At 46.1% G+C, this 27,859-nt stretch overlaps 1 protein-coding gene across 2 annotated transcripts in view; it reads left to right on the top strand.

Annotated features, from left to right (window-relative positions):
- The first annotated feature begins 6,070 nt into the window (after positions 1-6,070).
- The window catches only part of LOC138567328 (actin-associated protein FAM107A-like), a 203,619-nt gene continuing 181,830 nt past the window's right edge, over positions 6,071-27,859 (top strand). For both annotated transcript variants that reach the window (XM_069645425.1, XM_069645424.1), the window contains exon 1: positions 6,071-7,264. In XM_069645425.1, the coding sequence (XP_069501526.1) occupies positions 7,168-7,264 (97 nt within the window). In that variant the 5' untranslated portion in view covers positions 6,071-7,167. The remainder of the gene's footprint in view (positions 7,265-27,859) is intronic.

The following is a 27,859-nucleotide window of genomic DNA, read 5'->3' as shown; positions in this document are numbered from 1 at the left end:
GCGATTGCGGTAAAACTATAAGAGGTAGGAATGCGGTTCTAGGTTCCTAGGAAAGCCACGATTCTAAGCTATCAGAGGAAAGTTACTGCAAGTCTCTAGCTCAAACGGTTGCGGAGATATGAGTAATTTAGTAAAGGTCGTTTTTGGTTTTGTAAATTTTAAACGCACACTTTTTCAAAATGACAAGTGACAAATTTTTGCAGCTAGAATGACAGGTGACAGCTAGGAGGCAGTTCTACTTAGGTTAAATAGATTGAATTAGATGAATTTAAACTAAGAGATGTGTTCTGAGTTTTGCTAAGTACTCACAAGAGATTTTGAACAGGAAAGCGACTTGGTCACGATCTTCAGTCTGGTCAGGTCTTTCCGGATTCTGCTCACAGCGCCTGGTCTGGTCTCGGCTAGGCACAGCACTGCTTTCTCCCTGGTCTGGTCTCTGCTAGGCACAGCACTGCTTTCTCTCTGCTCTGGATAAATTGAAGTCTCTAGTTTGGCTTTCTGGAGTTTGATGGAGGTAAGTATGGATTTTTCCGGCAGGGCTTCCAGCGGCAGATGGATTTTGAATGGTCCCTATCTGTCCTGTCTGTCTGCTTTTATGTGTTTAGAATGTGGGTGTGTTCTAGCATCACTGACCCTACCTCTCTCTCAGCTTCTAATTGGTCAAACTTTCATTCGTCCCCTTGATTGGCAAACTGAACTGTGAGTCAGATTGATGTCATTTTATGATCTCTTGAAACAACCTCCCTTATCAACTGTGCACCCAAATCTATATATGATCAAAATACATACTTCAGAGTTACACAGTTGTTTGAAATTACATACCCATGTCATCTATCACATGAGGTATACTCTGTCCCAAATCTGCTGTTTCTAGGAGCTTGCATTCACAAATGGCAACTTCTAGCACTTTTTAATGTGCTAAACAACATTGGATCTTCATTAAATTTTATACAACTGTTCCTCACATATCTACCCACATACCAATGCATTTTCGTTTGTCTAGCTGAAACAGGGAGTCTGTAATATTAATAAACAATGGGGTTTTGCCCCAGAACATCACACAAATTCGATTTTAGTCTTGAATTAAAGGTACATTTTTTAAATTAAAGCTCTCAAATTTATACATTTCTGTCATTTGATTACAAAGAGTTATCAGTGTTTTTGTAAAATATATATTTTACTTCCAATTCAGTTCTCAGAGTGTTGAGGTCCGCCTCCAAGACTTGGGTGGGTCAGTCCTCTGGGCAGGCAGGGCTTTGTTGACATTACACAGTCAAAATCAACATATTCCTTTCAGAGGAAAGGGTCCTTTGTGTGGTCTCTGGGAAGCTCCCAGCCAGTCTGCCTTCTATCAATCAAGAGGTCATGTGAGATTCTAACTCCTGGTGTGAAGCTCTTGAGGTGATAGGGTTTCCCAGGCTTCAGGCCTCTGGGAACAGCATGTGGCTAATTTTTAATTAAAATGCAGCCTTTGAAGTCAGCTGAGTCAAATCCCTTTGTCAGCAACTGCACTCAATTCTCCTGTCAGAGTTTAGACCGCCAGCGCCCTCTTGAGGATTTTGTTGGTACTGCATGCAATTTTGGGATTTTCTTGGATTAATGCATTCTAAACAGGAATGGTTCTTACATGGTAGTAAATCCTTGCTTAACATTGTTTTGCTGGGGCTCCTTACAGTAAGATGGTTATGTGGAACCCCACAAAGAGGGTTGAATCTTTAAAGTGGTCCAATGAGTCACGATTTCAGCAACTTTTTGACATCAGTAACAGTGGATTTTGTTAACAAAGACCTTTCTTTACACTGGTGGGTGGCAAGTTAGGTAACCATTTTGGTGTGCGCACAACTGCGCAGCTCTCCTGGATTCTGGGATGAAATGATGGGCGGCGACAGCGCATCCCCATCTTTACCCACTCCAATTATTTATTTTTGTTCTGGGGCAAAATGATGGGCAGCGACAGCTTAATCCCCATATTTACCCCGTCTAATGATTCCACATGGGTCAAAACCCTCCACAGTGGCTAGAGAGGCATTTTGGTGCAGCCAGTCTAGTCATTCCTCAATTTGGTATGACTTTCTTTTAACTGGGAATTTCTGATAAAGCAGTCCTGCTAAGTGTAATTACCTGGCTAGATTGGCATTTGGGTGCTGCCAGTCTAGCCATTTCATACTGCGGCATTGCATATTTTTCTGGGCATCTGTGATAAAATGATATGATAAAAGTCATTTATAACACGCCTGTACACAAGTGTTTCTATGCGCGACAAGACAAGGGAGGAAAGATAGAGGGAGGACAAGACAAACAATCTCACTAGGCCTTGTGTCATTTTGAGAATGAGAGGTGCAAGAGGAAAGGGATGGGGGACGTGCAAGGGAGAGGGGAGGGGAGAAGAAGGCTGCAATGCTCTGAGTAAGTGCAGCCAGGGCAGCCAGCTATGGGTAGTGCAAGGAGAACAAGGGGCTGCATAGTTACAGTTACAGAGACAGTGCAAGGGTGACCGATCAAGAAAGAGCCTGGACTCAGAGAGACTCTGAGGGTATCCAAGCAACCAGTCGGTACAGTAGACAGGTAGGTCAGCAGGGGAGGGAAAGAGAGAAGGCAGAGGAGAAAAGGAAGGTTTTGAGCTGCTTCTGAAACTTCAGATGGTGCGGCTCAAGTTTGAAGGGGCAGGGAGGCCATTCCAAAGGGAGGCATCAGCAGAGGAGAGAGATCTACCCCCCACTCTCTGCCTGGAGAAGCACCTAACCCTTAGAGATTTGGAGGTAGCTGAGTGAAGGGCTTGAGAAGGAAGGTATTTTGGAAGAGAGCGTTGGTTGCAGTGCGGGCCCCGGCCGCAGAACGCCTTGTGGACAATGCAAAGGGTCTTGAACTTGATCCTTGCAGCCACCGGGAGCCAGTGGAGCGATTTCAGGGCTGGAGAGATATGATCCCTGGGCTTGAGGGCAAGGATATGTCTTGCAGTCCTGTTCTGGGTTAGTTGCAAATGACGGAGAGTAGAGGAAGGCAGAATGAGAAAGAGGTTGTTGCAGTAGTCCAGCCTAGAGAGAACCAGGGCTCTGGAGACAGTGAGCTTCTGGTGGAAAGTGAGAAAGGGAAGAGTCCCTTTGAGGAGGAGTAGCTGGTAGTGGAACTTCCTGGTGTCATCCAAGATGTGAGGAGAGAAAGAGAGAGTGGCATAGAAGATGACAGCAAGGTTTTTTGCCTCGCAGGAAGTTGAAGGAAGAGGGCCCAAGGCGGACGGCCAGAGTGAGAGAGGGAAAGCTTGTGCCATAGTCCCAATGAGAAGGATCTCCGTCTTACTGGCATTAAGGCAGAGATCGTTGGAGGCGCACCAATCCTGAATCACTGATAGACAATCAGGAATGAGCGAGATAGGAGAGGAGGCTGAGGGGAGCCTGAAGGAAAGCTGAGTCATCCACGTAACATTGAAAGTTAGAGGAGAAGGTAGAGATCAGGTTGGCCAAAGAGGCCAAGTAGAGGTTGACAAACCAGGGTGAGAGTATAGAGCCCTGGAGAATGCAACAGGTCGAGAGAGGTGGCAGAGAGATTGGGACCAGGTTGGACCTGGTAGCGGGAGGGGCGGTCCAAGAGGAAGGAGGCCAGTCACTCCAGGACCTGATCCGTGATGCCCAGGTTCTCACAGAGTCGATTGATAAGGATGGTGTTGTTGACTGTGTCAAAAGCAGAGGAAAGAAGGAGGCTGAGGACAGAAGGAATGCTGGAATGACGGTTAGAGAGCAGATCTTCATGGGTGTTCAGGAGAGCAGGTTCCATGCCTCTGGCAGCTCTGAAGCCAGACTGATGGTCATGGAGACAACCAACAGATTCAGTGTGGAGAGTACGCTGGGAGATGACAAGCTTTTCCAAGAGTTTGCTCAAGAAAGGGATGATTGAGATTGGGCAATAGTTTGCCGGGCAGGTAGGACCAGTAGACAGCTTCTAGAGGAGTGGGTGCACAAGGGAGTGCTTAAGGGGAGAGTGGAATTTTCCAGTGGCTAAAGAGTGATTACGAAAATCGGCCAAGGCTGGAGCCAGGGTGTCAATATGGTCCTTGATGGTTCTGGAGGATATGGGTAGCACCTCTTTGGACTATGCTTTCATAGATCAGACTTGTCTGGAAACCTTGTCAGGTGTTGTCAGAGAGAAAGAGGAAAAAGGAGGGGGGGAGTTAGAGATGGCCAAAGGAGGCCGAGCGAGGAAGAGGGAGAGGAAGAGGAGATAGAGGACAGGATGTCCTGAGATTTAGAGGAGAATTGATAGGCCAGGGCCATACAGAGAGCATTGGAAGGAACAGGGGAGATAGAGACCGCAACAGCAATTGATCAGTTCCTTGCAGATTTTAAAGAGTTTGGCCATTTTGGTAGAGGCCGCGGAGACGCAGGCTTTAATATGTGCTCTCTTCTTGATGAGTGTTATTGCTTTGACTGGCATTTTGGTGCAACCAGTCTAGGTATGTCTATATGTGGCCTGGCATGCTTTACTGTAATATTACGTGTCTACACTAGTCTACATTGTGTAGCCAGTTGGACATGTTTTGATTGTTGCATGGCATTTTTAATAGCAAAGCATTAATGTTCCTGTGTACTGTTGGTGATTTACATGTATTGGATTGGTGTTACCCTACAAAACAATTGCAAACACTGTGGGGTTATAGCCAATTTTCCTCAGAAAGTGTGCTGTATATGCATTCAAATACATATTTACACCTTTCTCCTAGTGCAGTGTGCAACATACCCCTTCAGCAGCACATTCGTGTATATTGTGCAAGCGTGACAATCTAGGCTGAACCAGAGTGTGGCGCGACCTGTGATTTGTTGCAGAGTTGGGGGGCCCCCTCAGCATGGCTCGCAGGGGGGCCCCCACATTTTGTGTTACGCCACTGGTGCTAATAAACACTATTCTATCTACGTGTGGCACATGCTGCCATTCACAATTTCATCTAAGTGTGGCATGTGCTAATAATCACAATTCCATCTAACTGTGGCACATGTTGACATTCACGATCCTATCTAGATGCGACGCCAGTTAATTTTTGCGGTTACCTCTTGGTGTGGCACATGCTAACATTCACAATTCTATCTAAGTGTGGCACATGCTGACATTCACAATTCCATCTAAGTGTGGCCTGTGCTAATAATCACAATTCCATCTAAGTGTGGCACATGCTGACATTCACAATTCCATCTGAGTGTGGCATGTCCCAATAATCACAATTCTATCTACGTGTGGTACATGCTGACATTCACAATTCCATCTAAGTGTGGCCTGTGCTAATAATCACAATTCCATCTAAGTGTGGCACATGCTGACATTGACGATCTTATCTAGATGCGACGCCGGCTAATGTTCGCGATTACGTCCAGGTGTGGCACATGCTAACATTCACAATTCCATCGAAGTGTGGCCTGTGCTGACATTCACAATTCCATCGAAGTGTGCATGTGCAAATAATCACAATTCTATTTGGTTGTGGTACATGCTAGCATTCACAAATCTATCTAAGTGTTGCACATGCTGATATTCACAATCTCATCTAGATGCGACGCATGCTAATGTATAAGATTCCATCTAGGTGTGGTGCTAGCATTATGTGGCAATGGCTAGTACTTGCTATACTATCAAGGTGTAGCATTGGCTGCCGTCCATCCATGTAACGCAGGCCAACATTCACTATTATAAGTGTGGCACATGCTGACATTCACAGTTCAGAGGTAGGTTAATGTAGAGTGGCAGGGCTTTCTGGAGTAGAGTAATTGCTCTTCTCCCCACCCATGCCACACTTACTTTGCTGGTTGCTGTTGGTTGGCGGCTGGTCACTGGCTTCAATGGCGTCCCCTGCGGACACCTGCTGACACTTTCTTTAGCCGCCTCTGTTGGAGCAGCCCTTTGCCTTGGGGTCCTTAGCTGAAGGGGCTGCTGGGCAGAGAGCTGCCCTGGGAAGGTCAGTTATGACTGGTGATATGGCCTATCAGGGAGCTTGGGTGCACTGGGTTAGACCCAGGAAGCACACACGAGGAAACAACCAATCAGGGCAGGGGGCAGGGCCAGGCACAGGCACAGGAGGACTTCAGCACGGGCCGCAGGATTTGAAGAAAGAAAAATAATAATTACATGACTCAAAATGGTGTCAGGGGGACCACCAGACCCACGCTCACCTGTTTGCCAAGATGGAAAATCAAATCTTGTAGCAGTTAGAAGTGGTGTGTCTAATGGAGATAACAGGATGGGACTTGGTACTTGACCCCGAGGTCCGCCTGTTGGGTAAAGTTCCTAGAAGGAAGGACTGGAAGTCCACCAGGAAATGTATTGCCCTAGGTCTATCATATATAAACATCAGATCGTGATGCATTGGAAAAATGCCACTCCACCGACATACAAGAACAAGATTGGTGATTTAATAAGATGGTCAATGGGTGAAAGAGACCTACACGCGCAGAGGGCCATCCAAGTGGAATCAGAGAGGTTATACTTTGGTGGGACGAGTTTCCAAATTTCCTCCAATACCTGTCTGATACCGCCTTGACTAGTATAGTTTCTATACGTAATCACGCACTGTTTAGGGCGGTGTGAATAGCTTGTCACCAGTGGAGCGCCGTATTATGCATATGTAACCTATATGAAATGTTAGAATTATGGATTATGGTTCAGTTTGAATTAATGTATATCCTAAAGATGTAATCTTATCACTGCAAAGTATCCGTTCAAACACAGTTATGTAAAGCTAGGCTGGAATGAATTGCCGCCGATGGTTGTTGGTAAACTTATTTTATTGTTCATATAACTTAAATAAAAAGATATAATAAAAAAGTTTTTTTAAATAGAAACCAAATGTATCTATTGTTACTTGCAAAATATTTCACGTTGTACAAAAGTTGTTCTATTTATTCCATAATTGATTTTACATTTGTATAATTCATTATTTATGATGTAGAAATAAATATAGACGCATATGCAAATTAGCTTGCTGATAATCATTCTATAGAAATTCAACAGCAAATGAAGGGTTTGGCCGAGATGCAAAGGCCTATTCTTTAACTTTCAGCAATCCTATGTATACAGTCTTTCTTTTGTGCCTTGTTCCATGAGCTATCTTCCGGGTGCCCTGCCTCCCCCCTAACTCACCTTTCTCTTTGTCTCTTTATCCCAATACCCTTCGCCCCACTGGTCAGAATGTCACAGGAGCTGTGGATTTGGGCCAAAGCGCAGGTTCTGTCTTCCCTGAGAACCCCCTATGCGCTGGAAACTGTCCTCCCTGCTCTGAAGAAAGGTAAGTGGCTGCAAACGCAGAGGTGTTCCATCTGAGCTTTCTTTTACGGTCTAGTTGGGGAGCGCTTGTTCAATTGGAAGACTGATGGGCAAATGCCAGTTAAAAAAAGCTAACCTATCCATCAGCAGAAAAGGGATGCAATACTTGCTTCATGTTGGGTCATTGAAACGCAGCTGTGTTGGATGTTGCACGATGTGTGCACTAACTAGAGTTCCAAGGGGGTGAGGCTTTTAGTCCAGCCTTGCAGCAGCACCGCTTCCCAGAGCTTTTCCAGCTACAACACCAACCCACAGACATTTAGATGCTTCTGTCGGAGATAACTAAAACTCCTTCCTCTAATCATAACAAGGGTCTCGAGAACATTGCTTTCCTGGCCCACAAACTGCAGCATGAGCTGGTTCTAAATTGTATCTGCACCCCAGTGCTTATGCCCACTGTTCATCAAACAACGTCTCGCTCTGCCATCTTAAATAAAGATAAGTGGCCATGTTGGAATGGGAAGGTTTCCGGAGAAGCCAGAAGAGATGAACATATGCAGTACCTGGGAAATGTGTGCATGAGCATGCGCTCTCTAGCTCCTTGCTCCATGTTCTCAAGAAAGTGAACAATTGGGCAAAATGTTTGAGTCACTGTACTTGCTTTTTAAAAAAATCTGTGCAACACTCTCCACTTTTCTGTGCATGCTTACCTATTCTGGCTTCTGCACAGATCTCCCAGTTTGAACATACACTCTATTTTTGATAATGTTTCAGAGCAAGTGGTTGCAGGATAATGCGTGAACTGTAATTGGTTAATCAGATGCTTTCGAGTGTTAGGATTTCCAGGTATCAGAATATAAAGGAAATGAAATATGATTTTGCAAATGAAACCCGAGAAGATGTATAGCGAAGCTAGTACATAGTACGTAAACGTAAACGCATAAACCTACACTATCATAATGTGTATAAGTGCACAAAGGAGAGACCAGTTGGTGAGTTTTTTTCGGAAGCAAATCATACACTTGATAATCTCAAAATTGCTATACTCTGGGGTAATTTTAGGACTAACAAAGCCGGGAAGACCTATGAATACAAATGCATGCACATTTTCAGGTTGCTTGAATAGACATCATGGTTGTTCAAAACCAAACCAGAAGTCTGTCTCTTCGCTTCCGAGTTACCCTCATCTGCTTTCTAGCTAGCATTTTTGCCTCGTTTCTAACCTGCCTCTGCTCCTCACTTTCTCTACCACCACTCTATCACTTCACCCATCATGGTCACATCCACCCATGTATTGTACTATTCCAATTACTCCCCTACAGAACCTGGTCAGAAAGTCACTCGAACTCTTCTCATTGTAAGAAGCTCCCTGCTTCCCGTCAATTCTGATTTCGTACCTATTGTAGGTTCTTTTGTGATCGAAAGAGCATTATTCCTCTCTGTATATGTAAATAAATAAATAAATGGTTTCATGAATCACTATCCCAGCTACCAGAGTCTCAATCTTTACACCCCATACAGCTGTAGGGATCACAACATTCAGACCTGACACTTCATACATTTGTCCAAAGCCATTCATGGCATCTGACTGACACTGCACCAGCCCCACCATTCTCTGCAAGAAAATGGCTCATTACCAGACTCACACAAGCCCAGCTCCATGAGCCACCAAAAAGTCCCAGGCCTAAGTGCTTCCTGGAGACATGTGAGAGCCTCTGTATCAAGTCATACCATTCCCTTACCTCATGATTGGGATGAAACACAAACCCAATAAGGTAGCTGAAACCGACTTACCACACTGGGCTCCAGAACTCAAATGCCTAGCAAATAATTGCTTGTTCCACCCACCTGTCAGCCTTTTAGAGGTGCAAGCTTGATATGTGGAGTGTGCTACATTGATTTTGGAAAGGGACCAGTCTGACATCCTGAGTTTCAACTGGACTGCACCTACCATGACTGACACTATACCATCCCGTTCTTCCTTCTTGAGAGCACTCTAGCAGGGTGGGCTGTGTGGCTTTTTCCATTTTTCTCCTTTCCCTTCTCGACAGTTCCACTGCACCCAGCCCTACTTAAAACAGTGTACCGTTCAAACCTTGAAAACTGCTTTGGGGATATGGGGGTAGGTTCAACATCTAATGCATGCCTTTCAGAGCAAACTACACATCAGCTACATAGATAGGAAAATTGAATCTCAGGGGGGCTTTTTAAGCTGTTATGTTGTAATGTTTTTTTAAAGGCTTAATTTCATCCCTGCCTGAGCAAGTGGTGAACACAACAAAAGCTAGCAATTAAATTACTTTTTTTAGCCCTGTTAATGTATTGACTTGTTGTTTTCTTTGGGATTAACACTTTATTCTACCCTACCTCGGTACAAGCAATATATATATATATCTGAGACTTGTGGATTGGTGCTGAGTATTACAAGACTTGTTTTCAAAATCGAAAAGGGATGTGAACAGGGGGCGTGTTTTTAATACTATCTGAAGTGACAAGCTTGGAGGCAGGAAAGTAAGTTAATACTTTATTTTTAAACGACCCCGAAGCTGCACAGGAAACTACAACCTCCCCTTACAGCTCCAACCGACCAGCATTCCCGTTCCAGAACCTTGGCCACAACATGACAAGCTTGCACAAGCCCGCTACGACACTATCCCTACTGTGACGTGTATTGTATCCATGGTCCTTCACACCTCAAAGTACTTGGATGGTTTTTTTGCCACCATTGTGTTGGTCGCATTTTGCAGAGATATACGTTCAAGTTTATTACTCGTCGCAGAGACTTATTAATCTTGAACTAAAATACATCATTAATGTAGCGCTAATTATCACTCATTCGACGCTCCTGCTTGACGCATCCATTGAATCTTACTGAGACTGTCCAGAGATCTAGGAAACCTGTCAACGGCCCACCATCAGGCTTCGGCCTACACAGTAGGGAGAGTGTGGGAGATAGCATTACTCAGAATTCCCCTAGAGAATGCCTCCATTCATATTTCCCTTTAATCTTCATTGTTACGTCTCGCTGTCTTCCAGGTCTTATAATGGAGAAGACTCCATTTAAGTTTTGCCCATCTTGCAACCAAATGTTTCACTGGAAGGATACACATGACATGACTAACCATTGTCTCCCTTATAACCATCAGGAAACTAGCAGAGGTAGACGCTCTTCTGGAAAAGAGGCCCATAGAGCTTGTCCCTCCGTCAGAGGTAAACAAGGGTATTTATTCTGTGTACTTCCTTGTTCCAAAAAAAAGACAAGACCAAACATCCAGTGCTAGATCTAAGACCTGCAAACACATATGTCAAACCTCAGAAGTTCAGAATGACTACATTACAAGAAGTCATTCCTTTACTGAAGAGGCGAGACTACATGGCAACACTGGATATGAAAGATGCATACTTACATATTTCAATGTTGCCAGTTCACAGAAAGTACATGAGGTTCAAAGTGGGGTCCACACACACTACCAATTCAAGGTGCAACACTTCGGGATTGCATCAGCTCAAAAGTACTAGCTGTAGTGGAAGCACACCTACGCAGGCAATCAATCCCAGCATACCCTTAGGTGGATGACTGGCTCATAACAGGGCACACACCACAAATGTGTCAGCAGCACACACAAGAAAAGATAATCCTTTAGTTTCAACTAGGGTTTTCTATCAACGAGAACAAATTAAGCCTAGTTCCCAGCCAAGTCAAACATTTCCTAGGGACACTTATCCGAACAGAAGATGCATTATTCTTTCCCTCCAACGAGAGGGTCCAGAACATGCTGCATCAAATCTCTTGTTATGCAGCCGGATGCTGGTCAACAATCAAGAAAGTGATACATGTTCTTGTTATGATGGCATCATGCATCTTCATTGTGCTACGTGCAAGGCTGTACCTTCGTCCAATACAAGAATAGTTAGCAGGAGAGTGGGACAATCTAGCAGTAGTTTTGCAGACTGTGGTGGCAACACTTTAGTGGTAGACAAAGGACAACCTACAGAGGGGGAAACCTTTTGTCACACCTCCACCACAGGCCACAATAACTATGGACACGCCGCTCTCAGGTTGGAGAGCTCATTGCCTCCACCACGCAGCATATGGACACAGACACTGACAAAGAGGCATATCAATGTCTTAGTGGTAGACAAAGGACAACCTACAGAGGGGGAAACCTTTTGTCACACCTCCAACACAGGCCACAATAAGTATGGACACGCCACTCTCAGGTTGGAGAGCTCATTGCCTCCACCACGCAGCATATGGACACAGACACTGACAAAGGGGCATATCAATGTCTTAGAGTTGTTAGCAGTGTACAAAGCACTACAAACTTTCCAGCATCACCTTGCAGGGAAGAGTGTATTCATTCTCACAGACAGCACAACCAGCATGTTTCACATCAACAAGCAGGGCGGGACACACTCACTAAATCTATCCAGACTAGTACAGAAAATATGGAGATGGATCCTTCAGAGAAATCTTCCTTGTGATACAACACGTTCCAGGGGAACACATCTGCCTAGCAGACACACTAAGCAGAAATACAGACCTTCCCTCAGAACACGAGTGGGAGTTACATCCAGACATTGTGAACAACATTTTTTTGTGAAATGGGGTCATAAAGACATAGATTTGCTTGCTGCAAGAGAAAGCACGAAATGCCACAGATACGACCCCAGGTTCCCCCAGAGGGAATACAAGGGGAACGCACAGTGGATCAGTTGGTCAGGGATATTTGCATACACTTTACTTCTGACCCCAATCTTGAACAGAGTAATCCACAAATGCATCAGGAACATTTAACTATGATCCTGGTAGCTTCAATGTGGGCACGTCAGACATGGCACTCCCACCTACCCAAAAGGTCTGTATACCCACCAACGAAACTAATTAGCCCTTACAACATGTTGTCTCAGGACAAAGGGTCAGCCCTTCGTCCATATCCTCAGACAACCAATTTAGCAGCTTGGCTCCTGAAGTCATAGATAAAGCCATCTTAATTTACCCAGCAGATGCATGGCCATATTAAAAGAAGCATGTAAACCTAACACTAGACACTGCTACTTTAACAAATGGAAAGGATTTGTAATATGGTGTAGAAGGTCTAGTGTAAATCCCATTGACTGTTCACCTTCTAACATAGTGCACTATCTGTGTAACTTGTTAGATTCAGGTCTAGTTTTCAATATCCCTTGAAAGTCCATTTAGCTGCACTTTCTGCATACACAACATCTCAAAGCAAGGTTTTATGGTGGAAGTTATGAAAGCATTCATCGAAGGGGTGAAAAGAATATATCCCCCAATTGCAAATCCACCTCCAGGTTGGGATTTAAACATTGTCTTAAGAAAGCTTGTGGGTCTCCCCTTTGAACCTATACATAAGGCAAGTCTAAAAGATCACACTTACAAAGCCGCTTTTCTTATAGCCATCACCTCAATAAGAAGAGTAAGTGAGCTCCCAGCTTTATCAGTTTCAGAGCCCTTTGTCACAATGCATAAAAACAAGTAGTATTAAGAACACACCCACGGTTCACACCTGAGTTCATTTCTAGATTCCATGTCAACCAATCTATTGAACTGTCAGCCTTCTTTGAAGACCCACAAAACTCTGGGGAGTAAGCCCTCCATACACTAGATGTTAGGAGAGCTGTCATGTAAATAAAATGAAACTTATCAGGAAAACAGACCAGTTTGTTTCCTTGGCTGCGGGGAGAGAAGGAGACTGTGTCTCCAAAGCAGCAATCTCTAAATGGATTGTGAAATGCATACAACAATGCTATAAGTTAGCTAACAAGGAACTGCCATTTACGCCTAGAGCACACACTACACGTGGTACTAGTGCCACATTAGCCTTCATTGCAAATGTGCCCTTAGAGACAATTTGTAAAGTAGCAACATGGAGCTCAGGTCACACATTCACCCAGCATTACTGTGTGGACACATATAAACTAGGGGCGACTCTCAATTAGGATAAGTGGTGTTAAGCCATCTTTTTGCCTCTATCCCTTCTACCAACCCACTTCCTTCTCCTGGTACTGCTCGCCAGTCTATGCAAAGCATGTGATTCTAAGCAGCTCCGCAAGCCTCAGAAGACAAACTTTACATACCTGTAATTGTCTTTCTGATGCTTGTATTTGCTTAGATTCACATGCGCCCACCCTTCCTCCTCTACATACCTTTAATTGTCTTTCTGATGCTTGTATCTGTTTAGATTCACATGCGCCCACCCTTTCTTCCCTTGTTGGGTGTAGAAGGTACATATTCAATTTACACCTTCATTTTTCTTCACTTCCCTTATACTTGACTATACACTTCCTGCAACCTCAGTAAGAAACATAATCTGAGGACCTTGACGCGTGAAGGACCATGGGTACAGTAAATGTCACACTAGATGTAGTATTACAAACGCCCTGTCGACATCCCTTTTTGATTTTTGAAAGCAAGTATTGTAATACTCTGCGCCAACCACTAGATGTCGGCCTAGGCAAAGCATGTGAATCTAAGCATATACAAGCATCAGAAAGTCGATTACAGGTATGTAATGTTTGTCATACACACACACACACACACACACACACACGCACAGATGGTGGCCATTTTGAACCAGGATCTTTCCTATCTGTTCATGAAGCCATTTTATTTAACAAAGTGTCTACTAAATGTTATGTTATGTTATTTGGCATTTATATAGCGCTCTATATATCATTGGTATGACCTCAAAGCGCTGGTAGGTTGAACGCCCTCGGGGACCATAGTCCAGGTCAGTTGAGAGAGTAAGGTGTCATAGGGTGCTTGGGTGCACCAATTATGTGGGCAGCCGATGCAATTGCCTAATGGTAGCTGCCGCTTAGCATTAGGTGTGGTGGTATTTGATGTCAGTTGAGTGTGTGCAGGCTGGAGGATGGACACCAGGACTGGGTTCTTGCTGCGTTAGGCCTGTATAGGACGCTTATATGTGCAGCTAGGCCGTTTTTTGTAGGGTGTAGCTGCGTTTTATTAGAGTGATGAGGTGTTCATGGAGTAATAGTGACTTAATTAGCGTATTCAGTGGCGTCATTGCTTGGGATATCATTTAGCATTTGTCATCGGGTTGCAAGATGTTAGTCGCCTCTGATGGTCATAGTAGGCCTTACGGAAAGAGCCACGTTTTCAGAGCTTTGCAGAAGGTCATATAGTCTTGGGTGCGTCGAATATGCGGGGGGAGTGAGTTCCAGAGTTGGGGTCAAGGTTGAGAGGCGGATCCTCCGATCCTGACAGAGTTAGAGGTTGGACTCACTAGAAAGAGGGATGTGCTTGATCTTAGGGTGCGAGATGGGAAGTAGGGTTTTATCTTCTCTTGTAGGTGCGTTGGGCCGGTCTTCTGCACTGCTCGGTGAGTGATGCATAGGGTCTTGAAGGTGGCCCTTCGTCCGACTGGGAGCCAGTGGGGGGTTCGGAGAGCGGGTGAGATGTGGTCCCTGTGTACCAGGGCGAGGAGCAGTTTTGCGGGAGCATTTTGGGCTCTTTGGAGTTTGTTGAGTTGGTATGCCGGTGTTCCCAGGTATAGGTAGTTGGCATAGTCTAATCTCGACATCACAATAGACAAAACTGCGGCAAGTATGTTGGTTTAGGAGAGGTAGGGAAAAATGCATCTGAGAAATTTGAGGTGGTATTGACAGCATTTTGACACGTTGTTGATCTGACGGGAGAGGGTTAGGACTGAGTCCATAGTGCAGACTAGGTTTTTGACTATATCGGAGGTGCGGAGAGGTGGGCCGAGGGAGGGGGGCCGTAGGAGCGGATGTGGGAGAAGGGCAGTATTGCGAACACCATGATTTCAGTTTTATCAGGGTTCAAAAGAAGGTGTTTTTTGTCATTCATCGGTCAGTATGGTGGAGACAAGCTTCAAGGTCGGGATGAGGGTTGGTGCTTGTCTTGGGGATTCTTAGGATAATTTGGGTATCGTCAGCGTAGTTGTAACAGGAGAGGATGTGCGTGTGCACGAGTCCTGGTAGAGTGGTCAAATAGAGGTTGAACAGGAGAGCAGATAGGCATGCCCCTTGGGCTACTCCAGTGTTCACCGAGCAAGCAGTTGAGAGAAAAGGGGAGAGGAGGGTTATTTGTTTCCTATTGCAGAGTAAGGAGGGAATCCATTTGAGAGCTGTGCCATGGATTCCTAGGGAATGGGGGCAGTCAAGGAGGATTGAATGGTTAACTGTGTCAAAGGCTGCAGAGAGATCGAGGAGAATCAGTGCTGCACAGCCCTCAGAGTCTGCAGTGATCTTGAGATCATCCCAGATCGAGATCAGAGTGGTTTCTGTTCCATGTCGCGGTCTGAAGCTTTTCTTAGAAGTGGCTTGACATGCGCTATTTTGATGGCTTCAGGGAAGATGCCAGAGGTGAGGGAGTCATTTAGTATGGCTCTTGAATGTTCTCCTGCACAGGTAGAGGAGAATATTTCTTTCAGTCCAAAGGCGGGCAGGGTTCGAGGGTCGACCCGCAGGGTTTGCTGGCTGATAGTAGATCAAGGGACTCATCTCTGGAGATGGGTTTGAAGGAGTCGAAAGTAGGTAAAGTGGGCGTCGGGACAATGGGATCTGGGGGGGTCCGTGAAGGGAAGTGGGAGATTAAGGGCAGTTTGGTGTTAAGGTTTGCCATCCTGTCAAGTGCAGTGTTTTAGAAATGTAAGGAGAGGGAGTCGCAGAGTGATTGAGTGTGGGTGGATTGGGCAGAGGTGCACGTAGGTTTCATAAATTCCGATATGATCGTGGAGTTCTTTGCTGCGGTTGCCACAGTTGAGAATTCGTTTTTTGTAATAGGCTTTTTTGGCCTTTCGGATTTCGGATTTGTAATTACGGTGGTGCAGAGCGAACATGGATCTGCTGAGATCGGTTTTAGATGCTTGCCATTTGCATTCAAGAGAGTTATTTTGTTTTTTGGCATTCTTCAGTTGGGGTGTGAACCATTTGGTAGACGGTCCTTTGCGTGAGGATACGGGACGCAAGGGGATGAGAGGAATTAGTGAGTCTTTAAGCCAGGAGTCGAAGGAATCGATGATTAAGGGACTATCAAGGGGCAGCGTTGCAGGGGGACGGAAAAGCAGGGATTTGGCTAGGTCAGGGAGGACCTTGACTTTGTTCCAGCATTCGAGAAAAGGGATGGGGGCGCGGGGGAGCTGTAGGAGATGGGGCAGGTGTGTGGATAGAGAAAGGGATGGCAAAGTGGTCGGTCCAGATGAGCGGTTTGGGACAGGATATATAAACCAGGTGATGGGCGCTGAAAATTGCATCAAGGGTGTGCCCACCTGAGTGGGTTGAACCGGTGGTATTTTGGGAGAGGTTGAGCACATCAAGACTGTCAACCAGTGGATGGTCAAGGGGTTGTTGGGCATATCAAACCAGATATTGAACACTCCCTGGAGTGTAAGAGAGGGGTGATTTACCTGTTGGCGAAATGTCCGTCGTATCCAGGGGGTCTGTAGATGAGTAGGAAGCTGTGGGTGAAGGTCGATGGTAGCGAGAGTTTTACCAGAAGGGATTCACAGGAGGCATTGAATGTCTGGGATTCGACGAGTGGGACTGAGAAATGGGGTTTGAAGAGGATTGCCACTCCGCCACCTCTGGAAGGGTCTATTGTGGCCGATAAGCGAGTAGCCTGGGGGAAAGACTTTGTGCGCTACTGGGGCAAATTCGTCGGAGAACCAGGTTTCGGTGATAAAAATGAGGTTGGGATTGTCAGAGGATAGGAGGTCAAAGATGCTGTGTCTGTTTTTTGCTACGCAGTGGGCATTAAAAAGGATGCATTTGACTTTGTGAGGGAAGGTGGTTTTCATGATGCTCATCGCAGGGGGAGCTCGGTGGACATGGGTGCCCGATGGGGTTTGGGGTATGGTAGGATCATTCAGGGTGATTGAGACCAGTTGAGGTGGGGTGGGGTGGGGAGGGGTTTGGATGCCTGTGGACTTTGAGTGTCGGGTGAGAGGGTTATGTCGATGGGGGGTGGGAAGAGTAGGCAGGCAGACGTAGGCGTGTGAGAGACGAGGGGTGGGTCAGTGGGGGTTGGGAGGGTGGAGAGTGGGTCAATTGAGGTGTGGGGCTTTAGGCTGGTAGTTTTTGGACTCTGGAGGGTGCTGGGTGTTTAGGTGTACTGGGTGAGAAGTCAAGAGCAAGGGGTGGAAACTGGGAGAGGGGAGTGTCTGAAGATAGGGGAGGGAGAGGCTGGGAGGTTGGACTGAAGCATAAGTGGTGAGGTGTGGAGGGTCGAGGGAGAGGACCAGTCGCATTCCTGGCATTTTGTGATGTTTTGGTGCCATTGGAGTGTGAGAGAGAGTGGGGGGAGGTGAGAGGGGGAGAGAGAAGAGGCTTCCATTCTAGCTAGGGTGAGACAAGCTACTTTCAGAGAAGGGAAGGAATTTGAAGAGGGGTCTGTTGGCGGCATCGAGTAGGGGTAAAGGGGAGAGAGAGGGTGGCATGGGAGGTAGGTTGAGAGGGTGGGGTGTTCCCCAGAGGGCTAAGGGGGATGGAGAGGGTTGCATGGGAGTTAGGTTGAGAGGGTGGGGTGTTCCTCAGTGGGCACAAGGATGGTGTGGTAGTGGAGGTGGGTCAGTGCTGTTTGCAGCACCAGAGAGCTCATTTGGCTTGTGAATTCAATAATGGGCGTGGTGTATGGGCGAGGGGTATGAGGTTGTTCTCAATAGATGCCAGAGGGAAAGTGGATGTTGATGTATTTGGGAGGGATGAGGAGTGGGGGGGCGAGAGTTTAAAGAGGCAGGTGTTTGGCACACCAGATTGCTCTTCTGATCTTAGAGTTGGACGAGGGATGATGGTAGGAGAGTGGGCGGCCGTGTCCGGGTATATTGTTGTATCGAGGGAAGGGCTGTGGTTTGCGGCCAGATGGGGAATAACGGGGGGTCGTGAAGTTGGGTGCTAGAGTGCAGGTTGTGCGCCGCGAGGGAGGGTGAGTTATGGGTGTGAGGTATGGTGAAGGGAGTCCAGGGATCAGGACGGGTTGGAGAGGAGGTCTTTGTTGAACTGGAAATCTCCATCCTGAGGGGAGGTTAAGGGCAGTACCTAGAAATTGATGTACTTCTAACAGTAGATACAGTGGCTTTAGATGTAGAACCTGCGTCTAGATTCTGTACACCAGGACAGTGGGAGAGGGCCAAAGAGGGGCAACAGCAGAATGGAAGTCTAGATGCAGTAGCAGCGCCTAGACTTAGGACACCTGGAAAGAGGTAGAAAGGGCCTAACACATGGGGAATTCTTGATTGGCACTCTATAGATGGAACACAAGGCTGAATTAACACATTTTCTAGGCATGCGACACAGGTCTAAAAAACAGTTCTCCTAAAGGAGGACGCAGGCCAGTATTCGCAGTATTATCACAAGGTGGGATTTTCTAGGTGTGAGTCAGTGTACCATTAACAATTTCTAAGTGTGTGGCACAGGCAAATAAATCACAGTACTATCCCAGTGGGCACTTTCTAGATGTGAGTCAAGCTAACAAGAGCAATGCTAAGTGTGCGGCGCAGGCAAGTAAATCACAGTAATATCTCAGTGGGCACCTGCTATATGTGAATCAACGTAACAAGGATAGTTTCTATGGAAATGGATAAAGCATTCCATGTTTTTCACAATTAGAAACATTTTTAAAACTTTCTTTTTTAGCATTGTGCTTTTTACTCTTTTTTAAATGTATTTCTCTTAAAACATGTTTCACATTGCACATGTCATAATCTTTTTTTAAATTCTGCTAACGTTTAGCTTCAGTAGACGTAATGTTGGAATGATGGTTGCTGTGCTTTGTTCTATGGTTACGTTTGACACTTTTCCATGAAGAAAATGATTCCAGATTGTTTCTTTTCTAATACAAGTGAACAGCATATCTAGTTATGCTACATTATGAACGTCTGTCAATCTGGGTTGGTGATGGGGTGATCCGGAGCTGTTATTTGGCTCATGCCCTCTGGTGTTCACCATCTTGTCACTTCTCACAAGAGTGAGTTATTACTTTTCTCCAGTTTTGTGTGTGTTGCATCACTGAATGCTGGCCATCTGCAGTGTGGATGAGGGAGGGAAGGACTTGTTACTAAGGGTTCAAAATATGCCACTGTGTTGACAAGAGAGCACATGGCCAGTTAGACTTCTGTTCACTTTTGAATATGGGGTCCGACTTAGTGGGGCAGTGGGTGGTTGTGACCAGTCACCTATATGTTATGTGAATTGCGAGTATGAGACCCTCCTGCAGGGTTGTCAGCAGGAGCATGCTGAACAACCCCATGAAAGCTAAGCTAGAATAATGGCAGTATATCAAAACAGATTAGGCTCCAAGGTAGCTATGCTTCAGCCATCACACTTTAAAGGCTAGGGCTATAGATCTGTTTGCCAAGGGCTAAGGTGATTTACAGTATTTTGCCTCATATTTTACAGAATCGTCCTCACCTTGATACATAGGTCTCTGGCCATCGTGGTGGATGTTGTAGATATGACTTCATGGGCAGGTTTGGCATTGTCTTTTGTGATGAATCCTGTGGAGTCATCACTGATCCCTAGCCAAAGATGTCCTCCCACGTGGACAGGGGACAGCAGCCGCTGCCTGATCCTGACATGGGAGGAGGAGGAAGCTTTCAGTAATATGTGATGACCCCATCATGAGAAACAAGGTATTCTTCCCTTCCCAGAGATGAAGACCTCATCATTCCTAAATTCATAATGGCTCGTTGTCATTTTTGAAGTCTCGCTCATTGAAAGATTAAAGAAAAACCTTCCTGCAAAACAATCTGAGCAAAATACTATTCATACCCCAAATACACATAATGCTCACTTAACATCTCTTGTCTCTGATATTATTAATTTAAAGAAAGATCCAAAACAATGTAACTTTAAAAGATCCTAAATTCCTATGGACTCCAACTCCCATAAAGCCTCAAGTACTGAGAGGAGGAAGAGCAAGAAGGAGTCAATGTGGATTGAAGGAAACAGCAAACTAAATGTGTGGACTAGTTGTTATAATGGAAATCGGCTGCGCAGGACATTTAAACATGGTGAACACCTGCAATTGAGAAGTGGAGGTGGAGAAGAGAGATGCAGAGCGGGTGAAGTGGGAAGCAGATCCTAAGGCAGAAGTAGGCGCACAGAAACGGAACACGCTGAGAGAGGCAAGCACTTCCAAGCAACCACTTGTGAGCATAACTTACTGGAGAGGCGTGAGACCGGGAGGAGCACAGCGGATGCCTTGGAGGGACCATTGAAAGACTGACAGCAGCAGCGAGGCTGGGCAGCAACATTTCTAATGGTAAAGGAACGCAGAGCCAGTGAGAGAACTGAATGAGGGTCTGCAAAGCAGGAGAAGCCTTCCCAGCATAAAAACATTGCTGCATCAATGTGCCGTAATGCGGAAACGCCATCAAACACCGGTGAGTTTGCTCATAGGTGTTGGGGACTCCAGGCATGCCGAAAGGCATATAAACAATTGAAAACCTTCTTGAATACCGAACAAGTAAATTAGAAAGCCAGAATTTACACAAATCCTCATGAAAGAGAAGTCAATATGGGGAAAGTTGGAGTAAATATTATCATCAGCAAATGAACATTAATACATAAGTTTTAAGGCAAAAAATTTACAAGTCTCCATATATGAGATGTCAATTTGGGGAAAATTGGAACAAGTATTGCCACAAACAAATTAATACTAGTGAAGAAGTTAACAGATGGAAGTTGAACAAGCCCCCCATGTTTCTTAATGGGGAAAGTTGGAACAAGTAGTACCTGTCATGATCTCTGCTTCCAAAAGGTCAGGGTTTTCCCAACTCCCTTGGAAGCAGATCCATAACACAGGTTCCGAGTGCCAACCAGTCCCAATTGGGACCTTTTGGACCCAGTCCTGGCGCCAGTGGCACCAGGCTCATAAATATGCCCAGTCCCAGCGCTGGAAGCGCCGGGCTCATAATGCTTGGGTGGACTTACCTGCAGCAGACCATGCTGCTTACTTGCCTGCCAGTTGAGCCTCTGATCCTCTTCTGTTTGGAACTACTTTTCCTGTTGGGTGGGGCTGGAGCCACTCCCTAGATTCAGAACACTGGAACTCTTCTGGAAGGCAGGAACTCTTTTTTTTTACCAGGAACTCTTTTCTTACTTAGGCGTGGCTGTGGAAGGAGACACCTAAGCACTACAGGAGGCTATTTAAACCACACCCGGTGGATGAATCTTGCTTTGCGTTATCCTGCACCCTCTGCAGCAGAACGCTCATTGTGTCTTCTGCATCCGGTCCTGGCCCTAAGGAAAAAGGCTTACCATCCTGAATCCAGTCTTCAGCAACACCTATAAAGACAAGAAAGAACAGGTTAGCATTCCGGCATCTGAAAGGCAAAGGCTTACCTACTCTTCGTGCGCTCCGGAGGTCTTCACACTGCATTCCGGCATCTGAAAGACAAAAGCTTACCAACTCTTCGCACGCTCCGGAGGCCGTCGGCGCTGCATCTCGCATCTGAAAGACAAAACAAGGTGCGTTTAAAGACATTGGGGAACTTTAATACTCACGTGCCATTACTCCTTTCCACATCTAACCCAGTGGGTATCCCGGCACCCTGCAGCCGCTCCGAACTTGTACCTGCAAAATAAAAAGACAGTTAGAGCACTTTGTGAAGCAGGCAACAAGCGCTTACTTACGTGCTTCCAGGCGCTTCTATTCATCACACGGGCTTCATCTTCAACTCACTTCAGCCCGTCATCCGCCATCGCCGGAACCCTGCAAAACAAGAGACATCATTATTAAAGACTTTAAAGACATTTGAGTTACTCGAAACTTACCGTTCGTGCAGTAAACGACGGACAGCAGTCCTCTGAAGTCAAGAGGCCTGCGCTACCTATTCAGTGAAGAAACTGGCTACAGCACCCTGCCCCGAGGCAGATGGAGAGCTCGGCATTCACTTACCTAAGGTGAGAGCGTTAACCTGTGGGGGTCTACAGGAGAGGAGAAGAGGAAAGAGATAGGGACACCCCAATAACCCCAGTTCATTAACCCCGTATTTTCTATCTGCAGACATCTTACTCTGCACGTCAGGCATACAGGGCACAGAGGTCCAGCCCAAAGAGCCAATCGGGTGCTGCACATCACCTTTGAAGATACGGTAGTCGCCCAGTCAAGACCGGCGCCTCTGCGAGAATCAGGTGAGCGTTACAGAACGCAAAGCCTACCGCAAAAATCTCGCCCAGGCGCTATGGAAACCTCGGATACTGACCACCTAGCCCGGTTACTTGGGGAACTAAGGGCAGAAGTGCATGCAGCTCGTCAGGAAACGAACACTCTAAGAAGGGAACTAATTATTTCCAAGGAGAGAACAGATGATCTTGCTAGACAATTGCTACAGTCACAAGCCGGACAGACCCCGCTACCCGCATCAGGGGCAAATCTTCCTTCAACATCCTCTATGAATCCAGTGCAGATCAACCTACCTGGGAATGTAACTCTGGCTCCGCCCGAACGATTTTCTGGTGACCCAAAGAGGTTTGCGGTATTTATCAATCAGTGCCGGTTGCACTTCTTATGCCGGCCAGCAGCCTTTCCAACTGATCAAGCTAAAGTAGCTTTTGTACTTTCGTACCTTAGTGGCAATGCGGCAGACTGGTCGATCCCTCTAGTTAATCAAGATGATCCGGTTCTCCATGATTTTCAAGCCTTTCAGCTTAGTATGGAAAAACTGTTCGCAAGACATGCACAGGGGCAGGCCTTGGACAATGAGCTTCTTTCGTTGCAACAGGGTAATCAAGACCTTTTGGCTTTTATTGCATCTTTCAATAGACTAATAGTGGAAACTCAATGGCCTGAGGACAAAAGGATTACGCTGTTTTATAGAGGTCTACGTGGAGAGCTCAAAGACGTTTTAGCCCAAGTAGTGAATCCCCCACAAGACTGTTCGGATTATATAGACTTGGTCGTTCAAATAGATCACAGACTGCAGAACAGGAAGGCCGATCGTTCCAAGTTTGATGCTCGAGTATTTTCCAAACCGCCAACTCCTTCCAAAGGAGTAGACTCCGGGGAACCCATGCAAATAGGGGGTCTGAAAGGTCCTCTAACACAAAGGGAGCGGGAAAGGAGAAAACAGTTGCAATTATGCCTATATTGCGGAAACTCAGGGCACTTTCTTCGAGACTGTCCGGTGAAACCTGCCAAGAAGGCAGTAGGAGCTGCAGTTACCAGAGTTACAAACTCTGAGCAGGGAAACGACCTCGCCCGAGAAGAATAGAGGTCCTCTTGCCGAGCGTGAAAACCAGTTCCGTGACCTCGCATTTCGTGATACCTATGGTCCTCATTAGCCCTGATAATCCGGGTCGATTACATGCAATTGAAGCTTACGTCGACAGCGGTGCCATCGGCAATTATGTGGATCATGAAATGGTTTTGAGGATGAATCTAACTCTTTGTCCCAAGGCTGTAAAGGACGTCATTACTACGGTGGATGGGACGGAGATAGCCTCCGGGCCAGTAACGCACACCACTCAAGAGGTGACGCTAGTAAGTCAAGATGGACACCATGAGAAGATCGTGTTCGATGTGATCAAGGCCCCTTAGTTCCAGATTATTCTAGGAATACCTTGGTTAGAGAAACACAATCCTCTGATCGATTGGCGAGCAAGAACGATTATACCTACCCAGCACAGATTTACAGAAAAAAGTAATCTCTTGTTATCACGACTCTTTAATGGAAGGTCATCCCGGTATAGCCAAGACCTCAGAAAAGATCAAGCGCTACTTCTGGTGGCCGTCTTGGAAAAAAGATATCAGAGACTTTATAATGTCCTGTGGAGTATGCGCCCAAAACAAGAGTCAAAAGGAAAGACCAGCAGGCCTCTTACGCCCTATTGACATCCCACCTCGCCCTTGGCATACGCTTTCTATGGACTTCATCACCGATCTACCTCCATGCTCCGGATACAATACGATTCTAGTAATCGTGGACTTATTCTCCAAGATGGCGCATTTCATTCCGCTCAAAGGCTTGCCAACAGCAGCAACTCTGGCCCGAGAATTTCTCGAAAACATTGTCCGACTGCACGGTTTTCCTTCGGTTCTAATTTCGGATCGAGGTAGTCAATTTATTTCTCATTTTTGGCGAAGTTGCTGTCGGTCGGCTCAAATTGATGTGAGACTATCGACCAGTCACCACCCTCAGACCGACGGACAAACCGAGAGGACCAATCAAACTCTGGAACAGTATTTACGCTGCATGCTGCAACAAACTGAAAAAACTTGGAAAGATATCCTTTGGATAGCCGAGTATGCCTACAATAACTCTGTCCATTCGGGAACTGGGAAAACCCCGTTTTTTCTTTTGTACGGCAGTCACCCTCGAACCTCGGAGTTGGATCCCCTCCAAGATCTTGAAACACCAGCAGTAGACTACCTGCATTCTACAATCACCCAAGCCTTTAAGGAAGCTGTTTCTCACCTTCAAAGGGCTAAAGAACAATACAAGAAAGGAGCAGATCAACATCGGAAGGAAGCCCCTCACTATCAAGTAGGGGATCAAGTCTGGCTATCCACCAGATATCTATCTCTAAAAGGGCCACGCACATTCAACCCAAGATACCTTGGTCCCTATTCCATCACTACCATAGTAAACCCAGTAGCGGTCAAGTTGGACTTGCCCCCGCACATGAAGATACATCCGGTCTTCCACGTCTCTCTATTAAAACCCGTGCAACCTCAAACCCGACTAACCAAATCTCCAAAACCTATCCTAGTTGATGGAGAACTCGAGTTTGAAGTCAAAAGCATTCTGGACTCCAAGATCTCCAAATCTAAACTATTCTACCTAATTGACTGGAAAGGCTACGGCCCCCAAGAGAGATCCTGGGAACCTGCTGAATATGTCCACGCTCCTCGCCTAATCAAAAGATTTCACCGAACATTTCCTGACAAGCCAAAACCCCCGGAGAAGCCCGGTTTGGGAGGGGCCTTGAGGGGGGGTACTGTCATGATCTCTGCTTCCAAAAGGTCAGGGTTTTCCCAACTCCCTTGGAAGCAGATCCATAACACAGGTTCCGAGTGCCAACCAGTCCCAATTGGGACCTTTTGGACCCAGTCCTGGCGCCAGTGGCACCAGGCTCATAAATATGCCCAGTCCCAGCGCTGGAAGCGCCGGGCTCATAATGCTTGGGTGGACTTACCTGCAGCAGACCATGCTGCTTACTTGCCTGCCAGTTGAGCCTCTGATCCTCTTCTGTTTGGAACTACTTTTCCTGTTGGGTGGGGCTGGAGCCACTCCCTAGATTCAGAACACTGGAACTCTTCTGGAAGGCAGGAACTCTTTTTTTTTACCAGGAACTCTTTTCTTACTTAGGCGTGGCTGTGGAAGGAGACACCTAAGCACTACAGGAGGCTATTTAAACCACACCCGGTGGATGAATCTTGCTTTGCGTTATCCTGCACCCTCTGCAGCAGAACGCTCATCGTGTCTTCTGCATCCTGTCCTGGCCCTAAGGAAAAAGGCTTACCATCCTGAATCCAGTCTTCAGCAACACCTATAAAGACAAGAAAGAACAGGTTAGCATTCCGGCATCTGAAAGGCAAAGGCTTACCTACTCTTCGTGCTCTCCGGAGGTCTTCACACTGCATTCCGGCATCTGAAAGACAAAAGCTTACCAACTCTTCGCACGCTCCGGAGGCCGTCGGCGCTGCATCTCGCATCTGAAAGACAAAACAAGGTGCGTTTAAAGACATTGGGGAACTTTAATACTCACGTGCCATTACTCCTTTCCACATCTAACCCAGTGGGTATCCCGGCACCCTGCAGCCGCTCCGAACTTGTACCTGCAAAATAAAAAGACAGTTAGAGCGCTTTGTGAAGCAGGCAACAAGCGCTTACTTACGTGCTTCCAGGCGCTTCTATTCATCACACGGGCTTCATCTTCAACTCACTTCAGCCCGTCATCCGCCATCGCCGGAACCCTGCAAAACAAGAGACATCATTATTAAAGACTTTAAAGACATTTGAGTTACTCGAAACTTACCGTTCGTGCAGTAAACGACGGACAGCAGTCCTCTGAAGTCAAGAGGCCTGCGCTACCTATTCAGTGAAGAAACTGGCTACAGCACCCTGCCCCGAGGCAGATGGAGAGCTCGGCATTCACTTACCTAAGGTGAGAGCGTTAACCTGTGGGGGTCTACAGGAGAGGAGAAGAGGAAAGAGATAGGGACACCCCAATAACCCCAGTTCATTAACCCCGTATTTTCTATCTGCAGACATCTTACTCTGCACGTCAGGCATACAGGGCACAGAGGTCCAGCCCAAAGAGCCAATCGGGTGCTGCACATCACCTTTGAAGATACGGTAGTCGCCCAGTCAAGACCGGCGCCTCTGCGAGAATCAGGTGAGCGTTACAGTACCTAAAGTCAATGCAGTATAAACAGTGAAGGAGTACAACTGTGTTATACTAAAAGAGAACATTGTAGGAGGTCCTGGTGAAAGAAGCACATCAGGCAATGAACCTTTGGGAGAACAATGCCTGGCAAGGGAGTATGCCAGGGGATCTGCAAAACCCAGAAGGATCCCTACCAGGGGAGTATACCAGGAAACCATCCTTAAGAAAGTGTTGTGTGGAAAAGACATTTCTAATATTCTTTCGGAATCGTTGTTTGGAAAAGACACCTTTTGCCATCCTCAAGAAAGTGTGTGACAGAGACATTTCTACAAATCTTGAAGAATCATTGTTTGAAAAGACATTTTCACAATCCTTGCCAACTTGAAAAGTTATTGTGTAAAAGAGATACTTTTGCTATTCTTCAAAAGACACTTTTTGCCATCCCTAAGAAAGTCTTGTATGAAAGAGACATTTCTGCCACTCTTAAGGAAGCATGATCTGAAAAGGTCACTTTCACTATCCTAACTGAAACAATCCAGGGTAAGGGAACCACCCCCTGGATTCAAATATTGTTTTTGGAATTTTCATATTTGATTTTTACACACTTTTTGCTAAATCGAAACAGAGACATTTACCTTATACCTTTGATTGTTAATTTTTTTAGTGAGGGTCAGATACGTTTTGGACACAAGGACGGTTTGTATAATTTTGACAAGACAGAGACTGATATTTAGTTTTATTTTCCTAGGAAGGGAAACTCTTTAGGATAGGGGAAGAACGTCTTTATCCAAGCCTTTTTTTAAAATAAAGATGTCTGATGTTGAAAACTCTGCAACTTTATGTAGACCTCTCATTTCTGTACCCTCACACTTTAAGAAACATCCAAAAAGCCCATAAAAAAAGACAGAATGGGAGATTTGGACAAAATGTTTGACCAAATCCCCCATTCAGTGGCAAGGGATGCAAGGGGGTCCCCCGCACTCTTGTTCACTATATTGTGAGTGGGGGTTGCGGGTTGTCCCCCACAGCTGGTCCTGAAAAAAGTAAAAAACAACATTTAAAAAAAAGGGAAAGGACCCTGCAGCATCTCGGAAGTGAAAGGGAACAGGCGTCGCAGGGACACAGCGAGTCGGCGGCACACAGAAAAGTGTGGGATGATGGGGGTCGGGGTAAGGGCAAAGTCTGAAATGTTCAGGGAAGAGAAGATGGAAAGTTATTTTTGGAAAAATAACTTTCTAACATTTCAGCCGCATGCTTCCAACCCCGATCCACACTTTGG

Source organism: Ambystoma mexicanum, chromosome 2p (genome assembly GCF_040938575.1).
Source record: "Ambystoma mexicanum isolate Mex_15411 chromosome 2p, UKY_AmexF1_1, whole genome shotgun sequence".
In the NCBI taxonomy this organism is placed as follows: Eukaryota; Metazoa; Chordata; class Amphibia; order Caudata; family Ambystomatidae; genus Ambystoma; species Ambystoma mexicanum.
The sequence above is the reverse complement of the archived record's forward strand: the minus strand, read 5'-3'. Positions and strand labels throughout refer to the sequence as shown.